Raw genomic sequence first — 22208 nt, forward strand, 5'->3', positions numbered from 1 at the left:
ATATTGCAAAGAGGTTAATAATAATTATTAGAATTTCCTCTTTTAGGGCTCTTTTTCCCCCAGTATATGATAGATATTGAATAAGCTATGTACTTACTTATAAGCGATATCTTTCCAATCTTTAAAACTAAATATAGAGTTGCCAGCTAGATATCTCCATTTAGATGTTCCGTCACAATAACAACAACAACAATGATAATAATGGCTAACACTTACCATAGCACTTACTCTGTACCCAGCAGTATTTGAAGTACCTAATTTCATTTTTTCAATCTTACAATCATGACAAGCCTATGAATAGGGATTATTATTCCCATTTTATGGAGGAAACTGAAGTATGAAAAATGTAAATAACCTGCTCAGGGTCACACAGCTACTGAGTGTCAAGAGCCTGGATTCAAACCCAAGAAGACTGGTTCCAGAGTCTGGCTTTTAACCACTGACTACACACCATTTCCATTCTGCCTCTCATGGACACCTGAAACTCTCGTGATTAAAACAGAACTTATCATTTTTAACCAAAACCCAGTACTAACTCCTGTGTTTATTAATGCCAAAAATATCACATGATCTCTCACCTATTTGCTCAGGCAAACATGGAGCTCTGAATCTGAGTAACCCCTCTCACTCATCCAAACAAATCATGACAGTTCTTACTCCCAAATACATCATTCTTCAAATTGATTTCTCTTTCCTATTCCAGTCCAAATGATTCTTGTCTCTCCCTCTCTCTCTCTCTCTGTCTCTCTCTCTCTCTCTGTCCTGGATCAGATCACTGCATTAGCCTCTTAACTATTCTCTGCCTCCAATCCTCATTCATACAATCCATTCTCTGTTCTGCAGTCAAAGTGAGTTTTCCAAAATGCTAAAGTAATTATGTCACCTTTTAACTTTACTTCAACAGTTTCCTGCTATCCTTAGCAAAGTGTCCAAATTCCTTAACATGGCTTATAGGGTGCTTAGGGTTTAGTCTGTGCTATTTCCCAGCCTCACTATCAACCATGCATGAGTGATGCTCCAGTCACACTCAGCCTTCTTCAATTCTTCAAACGCAGTATGTTTTCTTTGCCTCGGGGTCTTCACACATGCTATTTTCACTGTGCATACACACTGTAGAACACACCACACTTCTTCACCTGGCAAATTCTTACTTAACCCTCGGGTTCCAGTTTATGGAAGCCTGTCCTGATCTGCCCCAGGCATGTGTTCACATAGCCCTTAAATTTCCCTTACCAAAGTATTAATCAAGTTCTATCATAATAGTTTTTTTTAAACTCTCTGCATCCACCCCTAAACTGTAAACTTCATAAGTCCAAATCTATTTTATTTATAGATGTTCAATAAATGTTTGTGAATTTAATGAATAAATATAAGACACAAACAGCTAAAGAAAAGTGATACAGAGATACTACATACAAGAAAGTACACACTCTTAAATTGTCTATTTTCTACCAAAAAGTAGATTTGCATGGCTATTCTGTGTGAACTGCTCTATAATAAGCAGTTATAAAGGTGAAAAAGGAATGGTAAGTGAGTGGCCATGAGCAAACTACAATGGAGAAAGAACAACTGAAGTTATAGATTAAACATAACTCTTGGAGGTTGATAAATATGTGCTTATTTAAAATCATGGTCACTGAGATATACACAAGTATTGATAAGATTACTGAAACAATAACTAAGGTTGAAGAGAATTTTGTTGATCTAGTCTTGAGGAGAAAGTTGATTGAAGATTTTGGAAAATTAGTGTTTACAGGGTTTCCTTTAAAAACTCTGCAACCCCCTAAATTTATGAAGAGTGGAATTAAGACTGGAGGTCTGGTGTAAACTGGATCAAGATCCGTTAGCCAAAGGACGAGATAGGAACTTATAACTAAAAGGGAGGACAGGAACACAATCATTCTGATCAAACACTTTGCACCACAATCATTTTTAAGAATAAAAATTTTGTGGATTCAATAGTTTTGAACACCTATTATAATTTAGGTTCCAGGAATGTAACAGGAAAATATGTCCTTACTTTCTGTAGATCTGTGTAAGTACCAGAGACTCATGATTTCAGCTCTAGGTTACAGGTTGAAGAAAATAAGTGCTGAGATGAACTGGAATTATTTATAGTGGAATAACCTCAATGGATCAAAGAAAACCATCATTGATTAAAAGCAACCCCTTCATATGGACATTAGTACAAATATGGTAATCAAAGAACCATGTGTTTCATGTACTTCTGAAACTATGTTTGAAATCACCCTTCCAGGGAGATTAGCATGGCAAAACCCAATTAGGGTAAGCCACCGTCCATTCCCTGATGAATCAGTCTACAAAGTACCATGTGTTTACATTTATAAGTCCCTGGGGCCCCAAAGATCCACAGATTTCAACAGAGTCAGACCCTAGAGTGAGTGAATTACTTCTGAAGAAAACGGGACTTCACACAGTACACCAAGGCAGGTAATGATAGATTTAGCACAAGGTAACTTTTTGCTCTGGAGGCCCCTCGACATGGGGAAAGTCAATTCAGTGTTGCTTTATCTTATTCTGATATAATGAATAAAGTATGAACCTAATTTACTTCAAATGCTTGTGCCTCATGGTTTTAAAACAATCTCTAAAAATTCCTATTCACTCACATCTTAACTGCAACAATACCATTTTCCCCCTGCAGCTCCCTATATATTTTAATTATGAATGGGAAGGAAAGCATATAAAACCTGGCAAATAATATGAAATTATGTCCTTAGTTTAATTAGAAAACATTCTTTAAAAAGGATCCATATGTAACTTCTCTTGAATGGAGAGATTAAAATAAATATTAGTCTAATTAAATTATTCCATATAAATTTCATTTGCAGCATTCTATGTGGAAATTTGTAAAGAGTTATGGGAAACAGCAGAATATTTCTGTTATGCTAATGACCTCAAAGCCATGCCATATTTCATCCTTCAGGACCTTGCATAGGCAGGTAGAAGAGAGACTATGAAGGAGATTACTAAATGTGCTTAAATTTCAGAAAGGAAAATATAGTTATCTAGACACTGGATATTAGAGTGTATTTTTATTAATAAAATACGTACATTTTCAAGTTATTTCTCTTTTTTAATAACATGTTTTGAGCTTTTGGATTCTCTCTCTTTTCTGCATGCTCATATCTCACCTGTCTTCATTGCAGCTGCCAACAGCACTTAGCTTTGTGTGGGAAATTATCACTTGGGAACACAGCATTTTTGAATTTTTTGTGAGACTGCTTGTGTTTCTTCCTTTGATGAACAAAAGCACTTCTCTGGAGTTTGTGTGTTTCTTCTAGGAAACACCTTAATGAAATAATTAGCTAGGCTGGTAGTTTCAGGAGAGAGAAAGTGAACCTTTAACGCTACCAGAAAAACCTATTTTTTTGTTTTGGTCAATAATCAATAGTTTTCTTTGTGAACACAAGTCCTTTATAAAATGAAAGTTGTAAAGACTTTAAAAATGATCTTAAAGCAACAAGGAGCACTCACAAATGGTGCTAATTTTGACTTGCTGAGGTTTATTTTTTGTCCTGTTTTTTATTCATTACTGCATTGATCTCAACAGCTGTAGGTACTTAAACTCTCTTTCTGGAACCCCTGCACCCTACGCTGTGCACAAGAGAAGTAGGGACAATTATTACCAATTTTTCAGAGCCCAGGGAGCCGCTTAGGAGGAGGATGGACGTTCTTTCTGCCACATTCCCCTCACACTCACCAATTGCTACAGAGTCTCATAAAATAGTACAGTAATATTCATTTTAAAAAATAGAATTTTTATACATAAGAACAAAGGGAAAAGAAGTGGTAAGAGAAAGACAGGAAATAAGGAAATTTAAGCTAGTCTTTTTCAAGCTAAGGGTGTCTCCAGTGGTATATAATGAAAGGTCTTTATGGATTTCATTGGGTGTATGTGAGCCTTTATGGCACCTGTGCCTGCAAGGGAGCTGCACCAGCATCCAAATGGTAATACTGGTGTGTAATTATAGAGCACTTAACTGCATTCAGCCTTGGTTTGTTTCTATGATAATTTCCACTTTCACTGTTCAAGAAGCTGTGGACACTGTAGAAGCTGAGGTTCAAGTACCTGCAGCTGTTGAGATACATGAATGTAGTACCTGTTTTTAAGTTTCCAGTAGGAATGCTGTTTAAGAGGAAAGTTTGACAAAAGTACAGTTAAAATACTCTACTTACCTTTCCAAAGCCATAAAATCCTACATCTCTAATTGGATCATTCTTTAGTCCTCTTTCTTCTTCATTTCACAAGCTGGCTGAGCTCCTTTTCACCCCACTCAGTGGGACTGGTCCTCCTTGCCCGCTGTTGAATTCTCAGTATGGAAAATGCTACTTTGATTTTTATTCAGCTCTACAGACAGACGTAGCCCGTATGTTGTCTGCACTCATGATATATAACAGATTCAGAGGTTTTAGAATGTGTTAACCTGTTTATATAAGAGTACAAATGTTCCAAAAGGACAAAGCCTTGCCAAATCTGAACACAAATCTGCTTTTTTTCCTGCATTTCCCTCCTCCAACCAAACTATGGAATGTATTATTTATTTGTGTTTAGGTCTTGTGAAAGTTTGGAACGTTAGAAAACCCAAAGGTAACAAAAACAAAAATTAATATAATTTCATTTTCAGCACCTTGGAGAGAGTGTGTAACATCTTCCGTTTCCTCAAAACCCTTTATTTCAGGAACAAAAATATAGGGATTATTTAGAAACAGTACTGCTTGATTATTACTACTCTTCTCATTTTATTGTATTTTACAAATAGTTTCTTCAAATTAATATAAAAATTGAAAGGCTTTATACTTAACTATTACTTTGACCTTTTGGTACTTTCAGCAAGCAATTCTGTTTGTTCCAAATTATGAGTTACTTTTCTAAATTGGTCACTAACACTCTGCTTACTTTTGGTTAAAGTGTAATTTTTCTCTTCCTCTGAGTGTGTATATACATATGTGTGTTTAGATAGATAGATGATAGATAGATGATAGATAGATGATTGATAGAGGATAGAGTAAGCAATACTAAATCAAATGGGATAAAATATTACCAATAGGTGAATCTGGGTAAAGGGTGTACTATTTTTATTTTTGCAAATTTTTAAGTGCAAAATTCTTTCCAAATAAAAAGTTTTAAAATTTCTATGTGGTTTAAACACACATAACTAAGAATTCATTCTCAACCTCTCCCCATAGCTCTTTCTCTCCACACATGCCTTGAGCTCCAGTTATACCAGGCTGCTTGTAATTTCTTCAAATGAATGTGCTTATCCTCTAGGTTACCTGGAGAACTACAACACACTGTACAAGACAACACCTGAGACCATCTCCCCAGAAAAGCCTTTCCCTGATCTCTGCAAGCATTTTCTTCAGTGTGAGAAATGATTTTTTTTAACATGTCTGTCTTCATTAAAATACAAGATATAAAAAAATGAAACTGCATTTTGTGTGACCCTGGGCATGTTACTTAACTTCTGGTGCTTCAGTTTATTTATAATATGGAGATGACAGCAGGTACTCATAGGGATATTTTGAGGATTAAATGGGTTAACTCGTGTAAAGGACTTAGAACTACCTGAGGAATAGCAGATACTCCATAGTGTTAGTTTCTTATTATGGTTGTGCTGGTGGTGTGATGGTGCAAATAATACAGCATCAGAAAAGTACTAGAATAATAGGTGTAGAAGGGATCATAGTATATTCTACACTAAAACTTGAAGAAACTCATTAAATATTTTTAGGTGAATGAATCGATGATCAGGGAATATATTAATATAATATTATGGGGAAGAAGTAAGGAAGGTCTTGGGCTTCCCTGGTGGTGCAGTGGTTGAGAGTCCGCCTGCTAATGCAGGCGACAGAGGTTCGTGCCCTGGTCCGGGAAGATCCCACATGCCCTGCAGAGCGGCTGGGCCCGTGAGTCATGGCCGCTGAGCCTGTGCGTCCGGAGCCTGTGCTCTGCAACGGGAGAGGCCACAGCAGTGAGAGGCCCGCGTACCACAAAAAAAAAAAAAAAAAAAAAAAAAATTAAGGAAGGTCTCAACCACAATGATAACAAGAGGGAAAGAAGGGGAAAATACATTTTAAAAGTCTTCTTGTAGATCTATATCAAGGGAAAGGATAAAAGCTATTATGTCCTCATTATCTTAGAAATTTCACAAAGCCACGTTTTAGTTGGTATTTCTGGGATATGGTATCACCACGGCCATTGGCACTATCTTTCAGACGATATGGATCATCCTCTGACTGGGTTCAAGTGCTTTTCTCTGTGTTATGCAAGACTTTTTTAAAAGTTTAGTTTATTATATATGTGTGGCAATCATTAGTCAGTGTGTGATTATAGCTGTATGTTTGAAAGGATCCAGATCAAGGGTAGTATATAACTACATAAAAAGATAATAAATTTTTAATGAGATTTATAAGCAAGGGATGGGAGGAGAAAAAAAAGAGAAATGTAACAGTTTAAGCTTCATTAATTTTAATATTAATTTGTTCATACCTTATAGGGCTTTGAATAGAAAAAGAAAAAAGATATAATCTTGGCCCAAAACCCTGTTTCATCAGAGAAATGAACAGATTTTGTGTATCAATGTAAAAATAAATGAACACATAATAGCAAGAATACAACTGTCTTGTTTGTTGATAGTATTTTATTTAAAAGTTCACAATTAGAGTGCTTGTAATAACACAAAAAGTTTAAAAGTGACAAAGGCTGCCTGTAGGAAGGACTTTTCTTATATGTAGAAGGAACAAGGACCTTGTGCTTAAAATGTGTAAAATGCTCATCGCAGTGTGGGACTCAGTAGATCAACAGAATCTATAATCTGAAGGGAATGAACATAACTTCCAAGTTATTCCAAAGTTGGCAGGAAGGAGGGGGGGTGCAGAGATGGCATAAATCTGAAGATTTCACTTGGCTCAGGTTACAAATCCAAAGGAAAACAAGAATAAACCACCTCAGCGGTATCCACCATCTGCTGACATACTACAAAACACAAAACTGCACACCAGTGTCCTTTAAAGAAATCCATACTTTAAAGACCTCTGCCACACTTCTCCAATTCAGCACTGTGGGAGGGGATAAGGATATTCCTGGTTAAGCCAGAGAGAATGATGATTAAAAAGAAGCAATACACAAACATCATGATGGAGGAGTTCATAAATTAAATCCATATTTCATTTTAACCATTTTTATAGGATTCTGCCTTTGTTAAAGTGTCCTGAGTACAGCAGATGGTATTTTAAAACATTGACAATAGTGTCCGTAAAGAGTTCAGAAGATAGAGCTGCAACTTTTTCGACGTTGATCATCGTTAATCAGCACCATAAAATGTTAGCTGCAAAGAAGCCTGTAGGTAAGCTTAGCCCACCAAAAATAAGGCATTAGTAAATGAAGGAATTCTCGTGAAGAACAGTTACTCAGGAAGGACCCTCTAAGTAAGGTTTTTAAAAAGTGACTGACAACAATTTAATTGTGAAAGAAGAGAATATTAAGGCATAACTAAGTAAACTGAAATAAACCTTGATATCAATATTCGTCTCTGGGAAAGAAAGTTGTGAATCAGTTCCTTTAGATAAAAAAGTGGCTTAGGTTGATTTAAGAATGGAGATGGGGCATCCGTTTCTCTATGCCGCTTTCCCAGCACCGTACTGCCTGTAGTGGAAGAGACTCTTGGCGTCCACATTGCGAGATTTCTTCACAGCTTCCGCAAAAAGTTTGGTCACCTGAAAATATAAGGGTAGGAATCTTAGCAACGCATACGAAATGAAAGCGAATGTTTAATGAAGCAGGAGCGAAAAGTCACAGTTTCTGTTCCCAATTTTCAAAGGGGCAGGAGATGGAAGACACAAACATTTTTATCTAATGGGGACTTTCTCCTGTATCTCAGACCTCAACATGAATAAGCTTATTTCCCCCCACCCCCCATGGGGATTAAAACTGACTGAGGGGGGAAAAATACAATGGGCAGAAAGTTAATGAGTCTTGACAAACATTTCTTCTCCCTGTGATAAATTTGGTGGGTCATGTCCAAGCAGAAGGGAACATACCTCCTGAAATCATTTCTTGTGAATTGGACAAGTGCTGGCACTGTATCTGGATCTTCAATGATCATTAACCTGTTGCTTTTATGTGGTGGCTTTCATTTAGACACGATGGAATAAAATTGTGTATCTTTATTCCATGCCACACCACATATGTTATTTAAAGGATAATTGTATGGGTAATGACAGAACCATGGCTATCCATGGCTTCTGATTATCTCAACTCCTTGATCAACTGTCTCAGATAGGCCATGACCTACCAAAATAGACCATTATTTTAGATTCTATTTAGAAATTCTTCTCCATTCTTAAAGTTACAAGAAAGGGAGAAGAGAGATGTGCACTCTTAAGGGAGGCACAGAAATAAAAACCCTCAGGCAGGTTATCTTTGAGAAAAAGAACATACCTGGAAATTAGTGAGGAGAGCAATTCCACTGTCAACAGCTGTCCTACGAATCACATAATTATCATGGACAAATTTAGTGTTGCTATTGGGGAGGTTAATCACCAGGTCAATGCTGCCGTCTCTAATCAACCTGGAGGAATAAATAAAATAAACACAAGTTTGCAGGAGACTATGTATGTTTTATAATTAGTTTTTTAAAATACTAATGTAAATTACTCTCTTAACCATTCAAGTCCATGCCATACTGAGTTGATTGACACCTGCCCTCCTTTATTCCTAAGCAGATGTACAAATTACACACATTTGGGGGTTATAAATTTTTGTTGTGTTCTTGAAAGAATTCTGGTGAATGCCTAACTAATCGAATGGAAATATTTGTTTCTCTTTAAAATGCTATCTATCCATAGCAAGAATTGGTAATTTGACAGACAATTATTTATTTTACAGGAGGTGGTTCCTCCAGCACTGAAGGCCATTCGGCCCCCATACTCCCCCCGCAGATCAACTTTACCTCATTGCCTCTTTCCCAGTGCCTTAGCTGATGGTGTGGAAATACAGGATGCCTGATTTTAAATTAAAACATTTCACATTTTGTTGCTGGGCTACTACACACACTAGGAGACATTTAATCAAAATGTCAAAAGCATGAAGTATTGTTTTACAAAGCCCTAAGGAGGGCATATAGCATCATTAGAAGTCTACTAAAGTCAGAACAATGTGCCCTTCTTTTATTAATTTGATAATAATTTTAGGTTACTTTCTTAAGAGCCCTATCAAATAGTATATCACATAGAATTTGGTATAACTTAGCCATTCAGTAGGCTGTAACATCCTGTAGCACCTGAGAATTATCTCCCATGTACTCGTGCCACATAGCTCCATAAGTGTTGATGTAATGGTGTTCCTGAAGGCTCACATAGTGTGCCGAAATAAGTGTCTTACAAAACCTAGTGATGTACAGAATCCTAAAGATGCTACCAGAAAACTACTAGAGCTAATCAACAAATTTGGTAAAGTAGCAGGATTCAAAATTAACGTACAGAAATCTCTTGCATTCCTATACACTAATGATGAAAAATCTGAAAGAAAAATTAAGGAAACACTCCCATTTACCACTGCAACAAAAAAAAATAAAATACCTAGGAATAAACCTACCTAAGGGGACAAAACACCTGTATGCAGAAAACTATGACACTGATGAAATAAATTAAAGATGATATAAACAGATGGAGAGATATACCATGTTCTTGGATTGGAAGAATCAACATTGTGAAAATGACTGTACTATCCAAAGCAATCAACAGATTTGATGCAATCTCTGTCAAACTACCAATGGCATTTTTCACAGAACTAGAACAAAAAATTTCACAATTTATACAGAAAAACAAAAGACCCCGAATAGCCAAAGTAATCTTGAGAAAGAAACACGGTGCTGGAGGAATCAGGCTCCCTGGCTTCAGAGTATACTACAAAGCTACAGTAATCAAGATAGTGTGGCACTGGCACAAAAACAGAAATATAGATCAATGAGACAGGACAGAAAGCCCAGATATAAACCCACACACCTATGGTCAGCATATCTTTGATAAAGGAGCAAAGAATATACAATGGAGAAAAGACAGCATCTTCAATAAGTGGTGCTGGGAAAACTGGACAGCTACATGTAAAAGAATGAAATTAGAACACTCCCTAACACCATACACAAAAATAAGCTCAAAATGGATTAAAGACCTAAATGTAAGGACAGACACTATAAACTTTTAGAGGAAAACATAGGCAGAACACTCTATGACATAAACCACAGCAAGATCCTTTTTGACCCACCTCCTAGAGAAATGGAAATAAGAACAAAAATAAACAAATGGGACCTAATGAAACTTAAAAGCTTTTGCACAGCAAAGGAAACCATAAACAAGATGAAAAGACAACCCTCAGAATGGGAGAAAATATTTGCAAACAAAGCAACTGACAAAGGATTAATCTCCAAAATTTACAAGCAGCTCATGAAGCTCAATATCAAAAACAAACAAGCCAATCCAAAATTGGGCAGAAGACCTAAACAGACATTTCTCCAAAGAAGACATACAGATGGCCAACAAGCACATGAAAGAATGCTCAACATCACTAATCATTAGAGAAATGCAAATCAAAACTACAATGAGGTATCACCTCACACCAGTCAGAATGGCCATCATCAAAATATCTACAAACAATAAATGCTGGACAGGGTGTGGAGAAAAGGGAACCCTCTTGAACTATTGGTGGGAATGTAAATTGATACAGCCACTATGGAGAACAGTATGGAGGTTCCTTAAAAAACTAAAAATATGATTACCATATGACCCAGCAATCTCACTACTGGGCATATACCCGAGAAAACCATAATTCAAAGAGTCATGCACCACAATGTTCATTGCAGCTCTATTTACAATAGCCAGGACATGGAAGCAACCTAAGTGTCCATCGACAGATGAATGGATAAAGAAGATGTGGCACATATATACAATGGAATATTACTCAGCCATAAAAAGAAAAGAAATTGAGTTATTTGTAGTGAGGTGGATAGACCTAGAGTTTGTCATACAGAGTGAAGTAAGTCAGAAAGAGGAAAATAAATACCGTATGCTAACACATATATATGGAATCTAAAAAAAAAAAAAGTTCTGAAGAACCTAGGGGCAGGACAGGAATAAAGACGCAGATATAGAGAATGGACCTGAGGACATGGGGAGGGGGAAGGTTAACCTGGGACGAAGTGAGAGAGTGGCATGGACTTATATACACTACCAAATGTAAAATAGGTAGCTAGTGGGAAGCAGCTGAATAGCACAGGGAGATCAGCTGGGTGCTTTGTGACCACCTAGAGGGGTGGGATAGGGAGGGTGGGAGGGAGAGGCAAGAGGGAGGAGATATGGGGATATATGTATATGTATAGCTGATTCACTTTGTTATAAAGCAGAAACTAACACACCACTGTAAAGCAATTATACGTCAATAAAGATGTTAAAAAAAACCCCAAAAACCTAATGATGACATAGCCTAAGGCATAACAACCAACCTGATCAAAGAATGGCAAATTAGGTAATACAATAGATGACATTACCATAGCACTCTCCCTAGTGTCCTGCATGCTGCAAGTCCTCAGTAAATTGACTGATTCATTGATGTACAACCTCAGTGAAATGCAGCTGAGCATTCTTGATATACACAATATAAGTATGATGTAAAATACAGAGTGCTGCATTACATTCTTCATGCCCATGATTCTCATCACTGAGATCTTGGTGTCAGTCAAGGAATGGATACTTACTAGGAGACATTTTGAGAGATGCTACATATCACCACGTACATATATGGAATTATGTGTTTTGTAGTAATAGCAAAGTTCATGAGAAGGAAGATTTACTATCATTCACCAATTTTGTCATTTTAAATTGGATGACTAAGAAGAGTTTTAGAAGACTTGCAATAGGGTCAGGTGATATATTTACATTACACTAGTTCCCAAAGTTAATCCTTCATCTGTTTTGCTATCTCAGAATATTCTGCCCAGTTCTTACTTTCTGATGGAAGAGAGGCTGGGATTCTGTCCTTCTTGAGACGGCCACGCCACTGGGGTGGCAGGGACATTGTTGGCATTGAGCCAGTCTGATGTGGCTTCCGTGGCAAAGAGCTGCATTTAAGATGGAAAAGTCGGTTACTGTATCACAGGGAAAGTTTTCACAGAACAAAGATGCCACTGGGACACATGTGTCATTTAAAGCATAGAGCAGAAAAAAACTGGTGAATATGAGATGCAAAATGATGTCAGAAATAGAGATTTAGACTCAGCATCTGGAGTCATGGGCACTTTAAATATTTTTAAAATATTTGCAGTAAGAAAAAAAATTAATAACCTCAATTGTAACTGCTTTTGTAGAGGAGAAAAATAAAGAGTTATTGATGGCTGAAAATTCATTGTTATTTGGCCAACAAACCCTCATGACCACAGGTCCAATGAGCCTTGGGACTCATTCTGTTTTACAGAACCAGGCTTTGTGTGGAGATATTCATGGCAAAGAATTTTTGCCTGTAACCGTAACACCTGGAAACTATGACTTTGTATGGAAACAGGAAAAGGAAAAATGGAAAATATATGGAAATACATTGAAACTTTATCCCAATTCTGTGTATGCAAAACTCTCTAAATTTTTAGCCAGCAAATTTTATTGAGTTTGTGGTAACTGTGTTAAAACTTAAAGCTAGTCTTTCTAATTAGTTTATTCCACTGAAGTTTTGAAACTATCAAGTTAGACATCTTTCAAGTGGAGAGGTTATATTTTGCGCTATTTTATTCGCTAATATTCTTCAGTATTCTTTTTTGCAGATAGAATGCTGACAGAAAACAACTTAAAAAAATAATATCACATACCTTGAAGCCTTCATTTTGTAATTGTTCAGCCACACCAAGGAATTGTGGACGGAATGATTGCTGAAATTAAAAGAATTTAACTGATTCACTTTCCAGATATACATGGTATTCATTTAGTCATGCAATATGGCATTCTCTCATGTCATAAAAGGCAATGCCATGTGTTGCCAGGTGCTTTATATTCAAAGATGACAAGTTTTATCCTTTTATTCTCCTTTAATGAGTATAAGCTCTTAGTTATTTTCTGATATAGATGAAATTCCATCCACATTGTCTTGCTTTCTACTGTCTTACTTCTTACCCCTCAAATTCCTTCACCCCCTATTTAATCCACTTAGTCTCTGCCTGTAGAATCAGATTCACCCCAGTTCTGGATGAACCCTTTTCCTGGTCAGGGAGAATTTAAAGTCACCTGGATTAGGTGCTCAGCACCAAGTCAGCCTTGTTGGATGTTTTGCTGTTCAACCCATTCTAATTGCTGAATTCTAACTTTGGACTGCACTTCAATAACTAGGCCCTGTCCTAGTAGTTCACACACCATTCCCTACAATAAGTCAACCATTTGGAACTCAGTTTGGCAAAGAGTAAAAGAATGGGCTCTGGAGTCACTAAGCTGCATTTCAAATCCTGTCTTACTATTCATTTGTATGAAAAGTTAATGTCTTTGACCGTCCATTTCCTCATTTATAAAACAGCATTAAGGATATTAATGTATCTGCTTCTTGGGGCTCCACAATAAATGGTGTAACCTTGGGCGACTTACTTAACCTCTCTATGATGTACTTTCCTCATCTGTTAAATGGGAATAGTAACTGTATCCACATCATAGGGTCACTGTGGGTATTCAATGAATAAGTCCTATGTAAGTGTTAGTACAGTAACTTAGCACAATTACTGGCTCATTAATAATTCTCATTAAATATTATTATTACTATTATTAAAAATAATTGCTTTTTCAGCCTCCCAGAGACTAGATTCTTGACGCTGCACCCTAGCTCCCAAGCCTGGGCTCCTCTACTGGCTGTCACACTTACAACACAAACAAATTTTCTTCTCACATATATTTTCCTTCCCGGTAGGCTTACTTAAGATTCAATCTCACTGTTTAGATATTTTCTTAGAGTCCATTGCTGTGCTCTTCCGAGAGCCCCAGCTAGACTCACCCAGTTTCTGGCCTGCATTCCCTGGACTGTCTATTGCCATCAGGGTTCCTCAGTTCTGAACATACCTCCTTCCTGTGACCAAAAGCCAGTATTTGGTCAGGGTAAAGACAGCGGTCAGGGTAAAAGAAAGCAAAGCTCAGTGGCCTACCCAATGTTCAACTTCTGACCTTGACCTCATTAACATGAGTGTCTGAGTAACCTAGCTAAACAGAGTATGCAAAATCATACAAAGTTAAAAACATATCCATTCTGCTTCAAATTAGAAGATTTTGGCTGTTTTCATTTATAAAAAGTTTGTAAACAGATGACATAATTTGGTTACTTTAGAAAATGTTTCATAATCTATTAGAAACCATATTAGTAATGGTTGAAAAAAATCATGGATATGGTCTTATTTCAGAGTTTCAGAGAAACTAAGAATTGTGATAAAATATATCAAGAGCCTTCCACAATTTTGATAATGTTTAATACACAAAACCTCCTAATATTTACTTGCAGAGGTTTTTTTGAGAAAAGATCTAAATCCTAGGAAAAGACCCCAAGACTATGTTCAAATATAAAATTATTTCAGGTTCTGGCCCTCTTAATCCCAGAACTGCAGTTTTATGAGAGGAGACTATTAGCAAATAGAAAAGATAAATGCAAATGGATGAATCTCAGCTAAGGCAGGCTCAGGGATTATTCATGGCAGTCTTCTAGAACACAAATTTTAACCATGCCCAAGATAGTAGCTTTTTATTCCCACTTAGGACTCGAGAGGAAGAAATGGGCTTAGATGCAAGAAGCTCAGGGCTAGACATAAAAAAAAAAAAAAGGTATAAAATCAGAGAGTAAGTCAATGACATCAGGGCAATTTACTGAGCTATGTGGCAGTCTCTTTAAGAATAGGTTAGGCAGAAAATTAGGATAATCATTTATTCAAGTTTGATTCTGCTTGGAAAGCAAGGGACTGACTGAAATGGCATTTTAGGTTTTCTTCATGTTTTAGTTACTTTGAATATAGCAAATATATGTGAAATATTCTAAATGAACCTCTGAATTCTGTCAAGCCCCCCTGATATGGAGCATCATATAGTGGCCTCCTGCTAAACAAAGAACAGACTTAAGGAAGTACCAAAGTACATTAGGAAGCTCACCATAAAGGTGACCAACAAACACTTATTGACCAATTGATACATTAATCATGTACTGAATGAAGTATTCTCAATCTCTAACATTTTCCCCTAGCAAAAAGTCACTGATATGGTCACCATGTGATAACATAACATTGAACCGGTTTCCTAAAATACTATTTCACAAGTATAGTAGTTCTCAAAATGTGGTCCCTAGGGAATCAGCATCACCTGGGTTTGTTTAAATTATGAAAATTTGGGCCCTACCCCAAATCTATGGAATCAGGAATTCTGGGAGTGGATCCCAGGAATCTGCATTTTAACAAATGCTCCAGGTGATTCTGATGTGCACTTACATTTAGGAATAGGAGGGAAGAGGGGATAGGAGGACCACTCTTCACTCATTTTGTAATTTGAGGTGAAGACGCATTAACCTTGGCCAAAGTCACTATGGAAAAGGTTAAAGGAGGAGTACTAGAATGTAATTTTTTTCTTTGTCATTTTAAAGTAAAATAAGTCAGCAAATCCTCTAAGACCTGCAGACACCAGTCGGAACCTCATTATGGAGCTGTTTCAGTGTTGTCCCCCAGGTGGAAAAGATAAATATCCGACATGACAGTATTGGCAGTTTCCAGCCAGGGAACTACTCTGCCTTCTGGTCTGGGGTGTTGGCTTTCATAGTCACATTATAAACTTCTATCAAACATGTATTGAACACTTGTGACACATAAAATAGGCTCTCTACAAAAAGAAATTACAGCTGTCAGCTTGCATCTGAGTAGCCCCAGATTTAATAGCTGATTGAAAATACCTGGGTAAGAAACCATTTGTTACTAAAGGTGAAAAGTGCAAGCTGATTTATGTCCTGGAAAACATTTATAAGGAAGAAAGTCTTTTAAAAATGAGAAAAATAAATATTTCCTCTAATTATCATTTTCACATTAATTCAACTTCTGGCTACAGAACCAAAAGCCAAGTTAAGGCTGTGTCATGCCTGTGGACTCTACAGGGACGTCTGGATTGACAATGCTGTGGTTGTTCCTAATGATTCTGTATTGAAGATAAAAGGTTATTCATGTCACTTGGAGTTGTCTTTTTCAAATAAAATGCTTGCTTTGTGTTTCTGGGCAATGCTGAAGCGCAGATGTCAGGATGGTGCTCTTCACTCCACAAGCATCACTGAATAGCCCAATCAGAGGGGAAAAAACAGTGAGGGCTCTTGATCTACTCTAGAGTAAATCATTTATTGTTAAAGGGTGTTCCAAAAAACTTCAAAACAAGGCAGACTGCCTACTCATAGCAACTAAAAATAAACCTTGATGGAAGTATTGCAGGAAAATCAAAGACGATTTTGTTGCCACATAAACCTACATTACGCCTTTCTTATATTAGGATTATGCTTATGGAAAGGGTTTTGGTAGAGACACAGTACATATAATAGTTGGCAAGGATCCTTCTTTTTTTTTTTTTTTTTTTTTTTTTTGCGGTATGCAGGCCTCTCACTGTTGTGGCCTCTCCCGTTGTGGAGCACAGGCTCAGTGGCCATGGCTCACAGGCCCAGCCGCTCCGCAGCATGTGGGATCCTCCTGGACCGGGGCACGAACCCGTGTCCCCAGCATCGGCAGGCAGACTCTCAACCACTGCACCACCAGGGAAGCCCGACAAGGATCCTTTGACAAAATCTAAATCTTGATTTTTTTTCCCTAAGTCCTAGTTACACAAGATTGATGTTAAGAATATTTCAAACTTCCCAAGTAATTTGACCATAGGATTAACTTTGAGAAGGCAGAAACAGAGGGTCTCTGTGTGCGAAGGAGTAGGGTAGGAAGGAGAAAAGAAAGAAAAATCAGGAACACTGAAATATAACCAATGAGCGTGTACACATGCACGGACACACACACACACACACACGATCTGTTTACTAAATGTTGAGTCGTGGTTGATACTTGCTAGTGATAAATTAAAATTTGAAATATGTGTTAAACTACCAACAATAAGAAAAAATGTTTCCCGGCTCAGCGTCCCTTTTGCCTTTCCTCCATATTTCTCTTTTCCCCCAATTTTCTCTTGCAACCTGCTGTGAAAAGTTAGAGGTAAGGTTTCTTCCATTAAATCTTTCTACTCATACCAGGTAGCTGGGTCAGGGTGGGGCAATGACGAGAAAAGAAGACCTTTACTTCAAATAAATGGTATAGATGTTGACCAATCTCCCCACTTATACATGAAGGAATAATAAAGCAAATTAACTGCAACAGTGCTGGCTACCAGGGCTCTTCTGTAATTGAAGTCTACTTAACATCATGGTAAATGAATGATAGTCTCAGGAAATCAAAATGGAATGGTGGACTTTCTTTCTTAGTGCTTCATTACATAACTCAACGAAATGCCTTCTCTTGTATTTACTGGCCTTAACCCCGTTTATATATTAGCAGTACTATTTTAGGTCCTTTTCAGTTCTGACTTTATGTATTTGGATGAATTTATATGAATTCTTCTGTCCAAGTGGAATCACGTTAAATAAAATGTGTTTTTTTAAGCATAATGTATCCTGAAATATGGAATTATAATTACTTTATCCACAGTTAATATGAAGCTTAGGTAGATTTGGTCCCATTCTGCCTAAGAAGATGTCCAGTGAGTTTTAGCTATTAACTCTAGGGTTAGTATATTCTGTCCTATTGTTCAGTTAAATTTATGATTATCCTTTTTAAAGAAATCACTATAAATGAAGATCCTCCATATAATAATGAAGAGATTATACACTGACTGTTGGTGCTGGCAGCTTTTCTTTGCCTCCCATATAAAGTAGGTTAGAAAATTATTTTTGCGTATCTCTAGAGGCTTAGAGTCTTAATGATCAATTTTACCACAGCTGCAAATACTTTATTAAATATAATTTTATTATTAAATATTTCTTTAAATATACTTTTTAAATTCTGTAATTAAAATACATATATATTTAAATTCCTTACATTATGCATGCATGCACAGGGAGAAAGTACTTTGAAAAAATTCATGTAGCTGCTGGAACACTGATTTATTTAAAAAAGAATACACTGAAAGGTAAAACTTCAATGGACAAAACCTCATTGCTTTAAGAAAACTTTTTTTCCCTATAAACCCCCTTTTTTCCCTACAAGGCAAAAATTCTGTTCACTGATGCCAAAATCACACTAGTACTTCATGGGGATCGAATTAATTTTTGCTTTACATTTCCCTGCAGCACTGGAACCAAACAAGGCACAATTTTATACATCACTGCCTTCTTAAAGTGGTATTTTAAAATGTTAGCACAATTATGATTAGTTGTGAGGACGGGGACTAAGGGCATGGTCTCCTCTGAATGCCCCCAGGTCTCACATTAAACTTTAAGCCATAATTAGAAGTTGGTGAAATACTCTTATACTTGTGACTTAATATTACTTAATACCCATTATAATGTGATGAGTCTCTCATACGGTGTGATGTGTCTCTGAACTGCCATTAAGCTTCGCAATTGCAATTCATTTTGTTAGCTTCTGTTCTAACTGTTCACTATCGCCCTTCTGGCACCTTTATGAAGCAAAATCCCAATTTAGTCTTTGCAGAAACTTCTCCAAAGCCGCTACCCATCCAGTCTCCAGAGTCTAATTTGCTGATATGAAGGCACTCTAATGCGACAGCATCTATAATAATTACCCACTGATTTGAAAATACCTGGTATTATTCTAATTATATTTTTATTGATTTGTATGTAACCATGCAGGATTTGAACTTATTAAAAGTATGGCAGGGGTGATATATAAAACCGTCTATTGTTATTATAGGTTCCAAGAATTACCTCAAATGAAAGTGAATGATCAGTTGGGAAACAACTAGTATTTTTCAGGAAACTTATAAACAAACAGTTTGTACACTCTTGCAATAATATTCCAAGTAGTAATAAGAGTTTCCTGGCTCCCATTTTGCCCTAAGATTTACATTTGACTTGCAATAATAAACCAATAATATCCTTCTCACTGTATGAAGATATTCATGTATAATTACTTCACCCTGCTTTGACTTAGAAGGTTTAGTAAGTAACAATATTTCAAGAACTTCCACAGTACATTGTGGGATGTGCTGACTTTCTTAAGCCCATTAAGTCACTGCTCTTTAAGAACTTTCAATTCGTCTTGGAGTGTCAGACTAAGAAAATTTCTCAAATAATGCCCATGTCTTCTTCAACTTTGAATCTTTGACATTTAGTAGAAATTGAAATGTGAATGAATGAATGTAAGAAAGGAAGGAACAGAGGTCAGGAGGGGATAATACTGACTTCAGTTTGGGATGTGTTGTGTTTGAGACATCCAGATAGAGGTATCCAGCAAATTGTTGGAAACAGGGGATGGCTGAGGATAAAGATTTAAAGTTGATAGTTTTAGATGGAGAGTGGATACCACAGACATGAATGAGCTGGAAAAGGGGAAAGTCAAGAGAAAGAACTAGACATAGACATAGACACAGACTCAGAAAAAGAGTTGAGACCCAACCTTATGGAAAGCCTAAGTTCAGAGGCTAAGGAGGTAGAACTAAGAATAAAAATATAGAAAAGATGTAACCAAAGAGTAGAATAGAATCCTTTTGAAGTTACCCTAAATCCTGTTCAGGATAAATATCACTTCACTAGAGACTTTTTCTGTTCTTTCTTTCTTTCTTTTTTTTTTTTTTTGGTTGTTTATTCACTTATTTGTGTTGGCTGCTGCAATGAGAAAAGGCAAAAATCAGGAAACAGACAGAGTACAAATGTCCATTCTTTCTACAAGTTGCTGGGTTTTTTTTAGTGGAACTTTAAACAAATCTCCCCTCTTCTATACCACCATTAAGGTCATTTCCCCCACCAACTCCCAGCATGTGCCCACAGGCATGCATACAACCACACACCACTTACCTGAATTCCAATCAGGATGCCTTTCTGGGGTAACTTAAATCCTGTGGAAAGCATTGCCTTTAGGAAAGCGGTATGAATACCTTCACCAAAGCAAGCCACCTGTTTAGAATAAATGAAAAAAAGAAAGTAAAAGAAAGCAAATAATAGTCACCCAACCTTACCAAAAAACAAACACAAATGAAAAGTCAGAGACTCCTATACTAGATTTTATTGAGTTGCCCAAGGACCGTGTAATCTGAATCCAGGGATTAAAAGTCTGGCTAGGGCAGACGTATCTTGTGTTTTTAATTAAGCATAATGAATAAATAAGCAATTCTTTCTCTATCCAACAACACTCCATGGAGCAACGTAACTGTATTCTACTGTGAGATATTTGGATACAAATTACAACTTCTGGCCCATAATATGGTGAGTTACCAAATGTTAATACGACTTAACGTTTAAATAACGGTATATGTCATGTGCTATGCAACAGGGCATGAATTCATGGGTCAGTAGCAAAAATGCATAACTGCTGATCAATCAGTTAGGAGTCATTTCATATGTATGAGAAAGCCTTCAGAGAAATTCAATAAATCTATGAAAATCTCAAAGGAACTTGTTCTTTTATTATAATAATAATAATAATAATAATTATTATTATTATTATTATTATTATTATTATTGTTGTTGTTGTTTTCATAAAATGAACCAAAGTACCTTGCTACTAGTCCTGAATACTATAGCCTAAAGTAAAAAAAAATTCCAAATTAACATATAATGTTGAGATATACAGAGGCTTCCCCTAGGGTAACTGTGCTACAATATAATTACAAGTCAAATGTCCACACTAACTACAGAACAAGTGGTATATCTGAGCATGATAGGAGTAGATTCTGCCATGCACGTCATCATTTGGCATGGGTAGAGAACCACCATTAGAGTAAATAACACTGATGGCTAAATTCATTCTTTAAGCAAATGACTACCTTACTGTCAAAGGAAAGTTCTCATGACTTTGATTTTCAGTTGATCACCAGTACATGCTGCTTTTTACTCCACAGTGAACATTTTCTTTGGTCAAGAACTGGCTAACCAAATTAGTAATGTCACCCTAAGCTAACAGAACCCAAACCATACTGAAAGAACCTGGGCAATTCCATCCTAAGTGCATATACAACCCACAAGAGGTTTCAGCAGTTTTCTACAAATAACATAAAAAGTAGTTAAATATGTAAGTAAAGATTAGGACTAACATTCCCACCTCACCACTAGGAAAGCTAAAGGTTTATTTAATCCCACAACAAGCCATTTTAACACTGAAAATGTCTCTGAAGCATAACTGAGATTTCACTAAGCTAGAATTATTATTATGATTTCAGTTATAAAACAGAACTTGTAATATTGTACTTAGTGACACTTGGAAATGTGACTCTAATGGAAGAAGAATTATCTCTCTGTACTTCTGAAACAGATACAAGAAAGGGGGAGCTGAATTTCTAATTCTCTCATATTTTCATATTTCAACAACTCTAATAACGTATGTCTGGAGGCAGAATGGACATAGATACAGTACTGAAAATAGATTTGCCACACTAGAGAAAACAGCATGAAGGAAAACAGATCTGTCCCTGATCTGAATCCCGGGCTGGCTGAAAACAGCCCTGCTACTGAGTGACCAAGGGATCACGATGAATATCAGAGTAGCTCCTTAAACAGCAGAGAAATGCAATGTAAGTCCCTTGTTTTCAAGTTAGGTTTTCTCATCTATTAAATTAACAGAAGCAGCAAAGGAGCTAAGAGAAGGCAATTATCAGTCCAAATACGAACAAGATAGCCATTTATTCCTCACTGCCTCCCTTCCTGTTTCACTTGGCTTCTCATCACAGATCTTGCTTGCAACCAGGCAACCATATAAAATATCACGTATATGTTGCAATTAGGTATTTTCCCCTTTCAGGTTTTCCTCAACACCAAGAGGAAACAATGACGCCTCCCAGTCTGATGTTGCCACCCCCGTGGGCACTGATGAGAATCTGAAGGCTGTACCTAGTAAGTCTGTCAAGGGCTAGGTGATTCATAAAATGTCCTGGCACTAACATGTAGGGAACTCTCTGGAATCTGACAGCTTTCTATAAGAAACACATTTCATATTCTTAAAGAAACCTTC

At 36.7% G+C, this 22208-nt stretch overlaps 1 protein-coding gene across 1 annotated transcript in view; it reads right to left on the minus strand.

The window, feature by feature from the left end:
* Positions 1 to 7641: 7641 nt before the first annotated feature.
* The window catches only part of CPS1 (carbamoyl-phosphate synthase 1), a 134288-nt gene continuing 119721 nt past the window's right edge, over positions 7642 to 22208 (minus strand). Inside the window, exons 34-38 of the mRNA XM_060106069.1 lie at positions 20060 to 20158; positions 12876 to 12935; positions 12025 to 12137; positions 8465 to 8594; positions 7642 to 7740 (exon numbers count right to left, since the gene is read on the minus strand). Of these exons, the coding sequence (XP_059962052.1) occupies positions 7642 to 7740; positions 8465 to 8594; positions 12025 to 12137; positions 12876 to 12935; positions 20060 to 20158 (501 nt within the window). The remainder of the gene's footprint in view (positions 7741 to 8464; positions 8595 to 12024; positions 12138 to 12875; positions 12936 to 20059; positions 20159 to 22208) is intronic.

The sequence above is a fragment of the Mesoplodon densirostris genome, chromosome 8 (genome assembly GCF_025265405.1).
Source record: "Mesoplodon densirostris isolate mMesDen1 chromosome 8, mMesDen1 primary haplotype, whole genome shotgun sequence".
NCBI classification, from domain to species: Eukaryota; Metazoa; Chordata; class Mammalia; order Artiodactyla; family Ziphiidae; genus Mesoplodon; species Mesoplodon densirostris.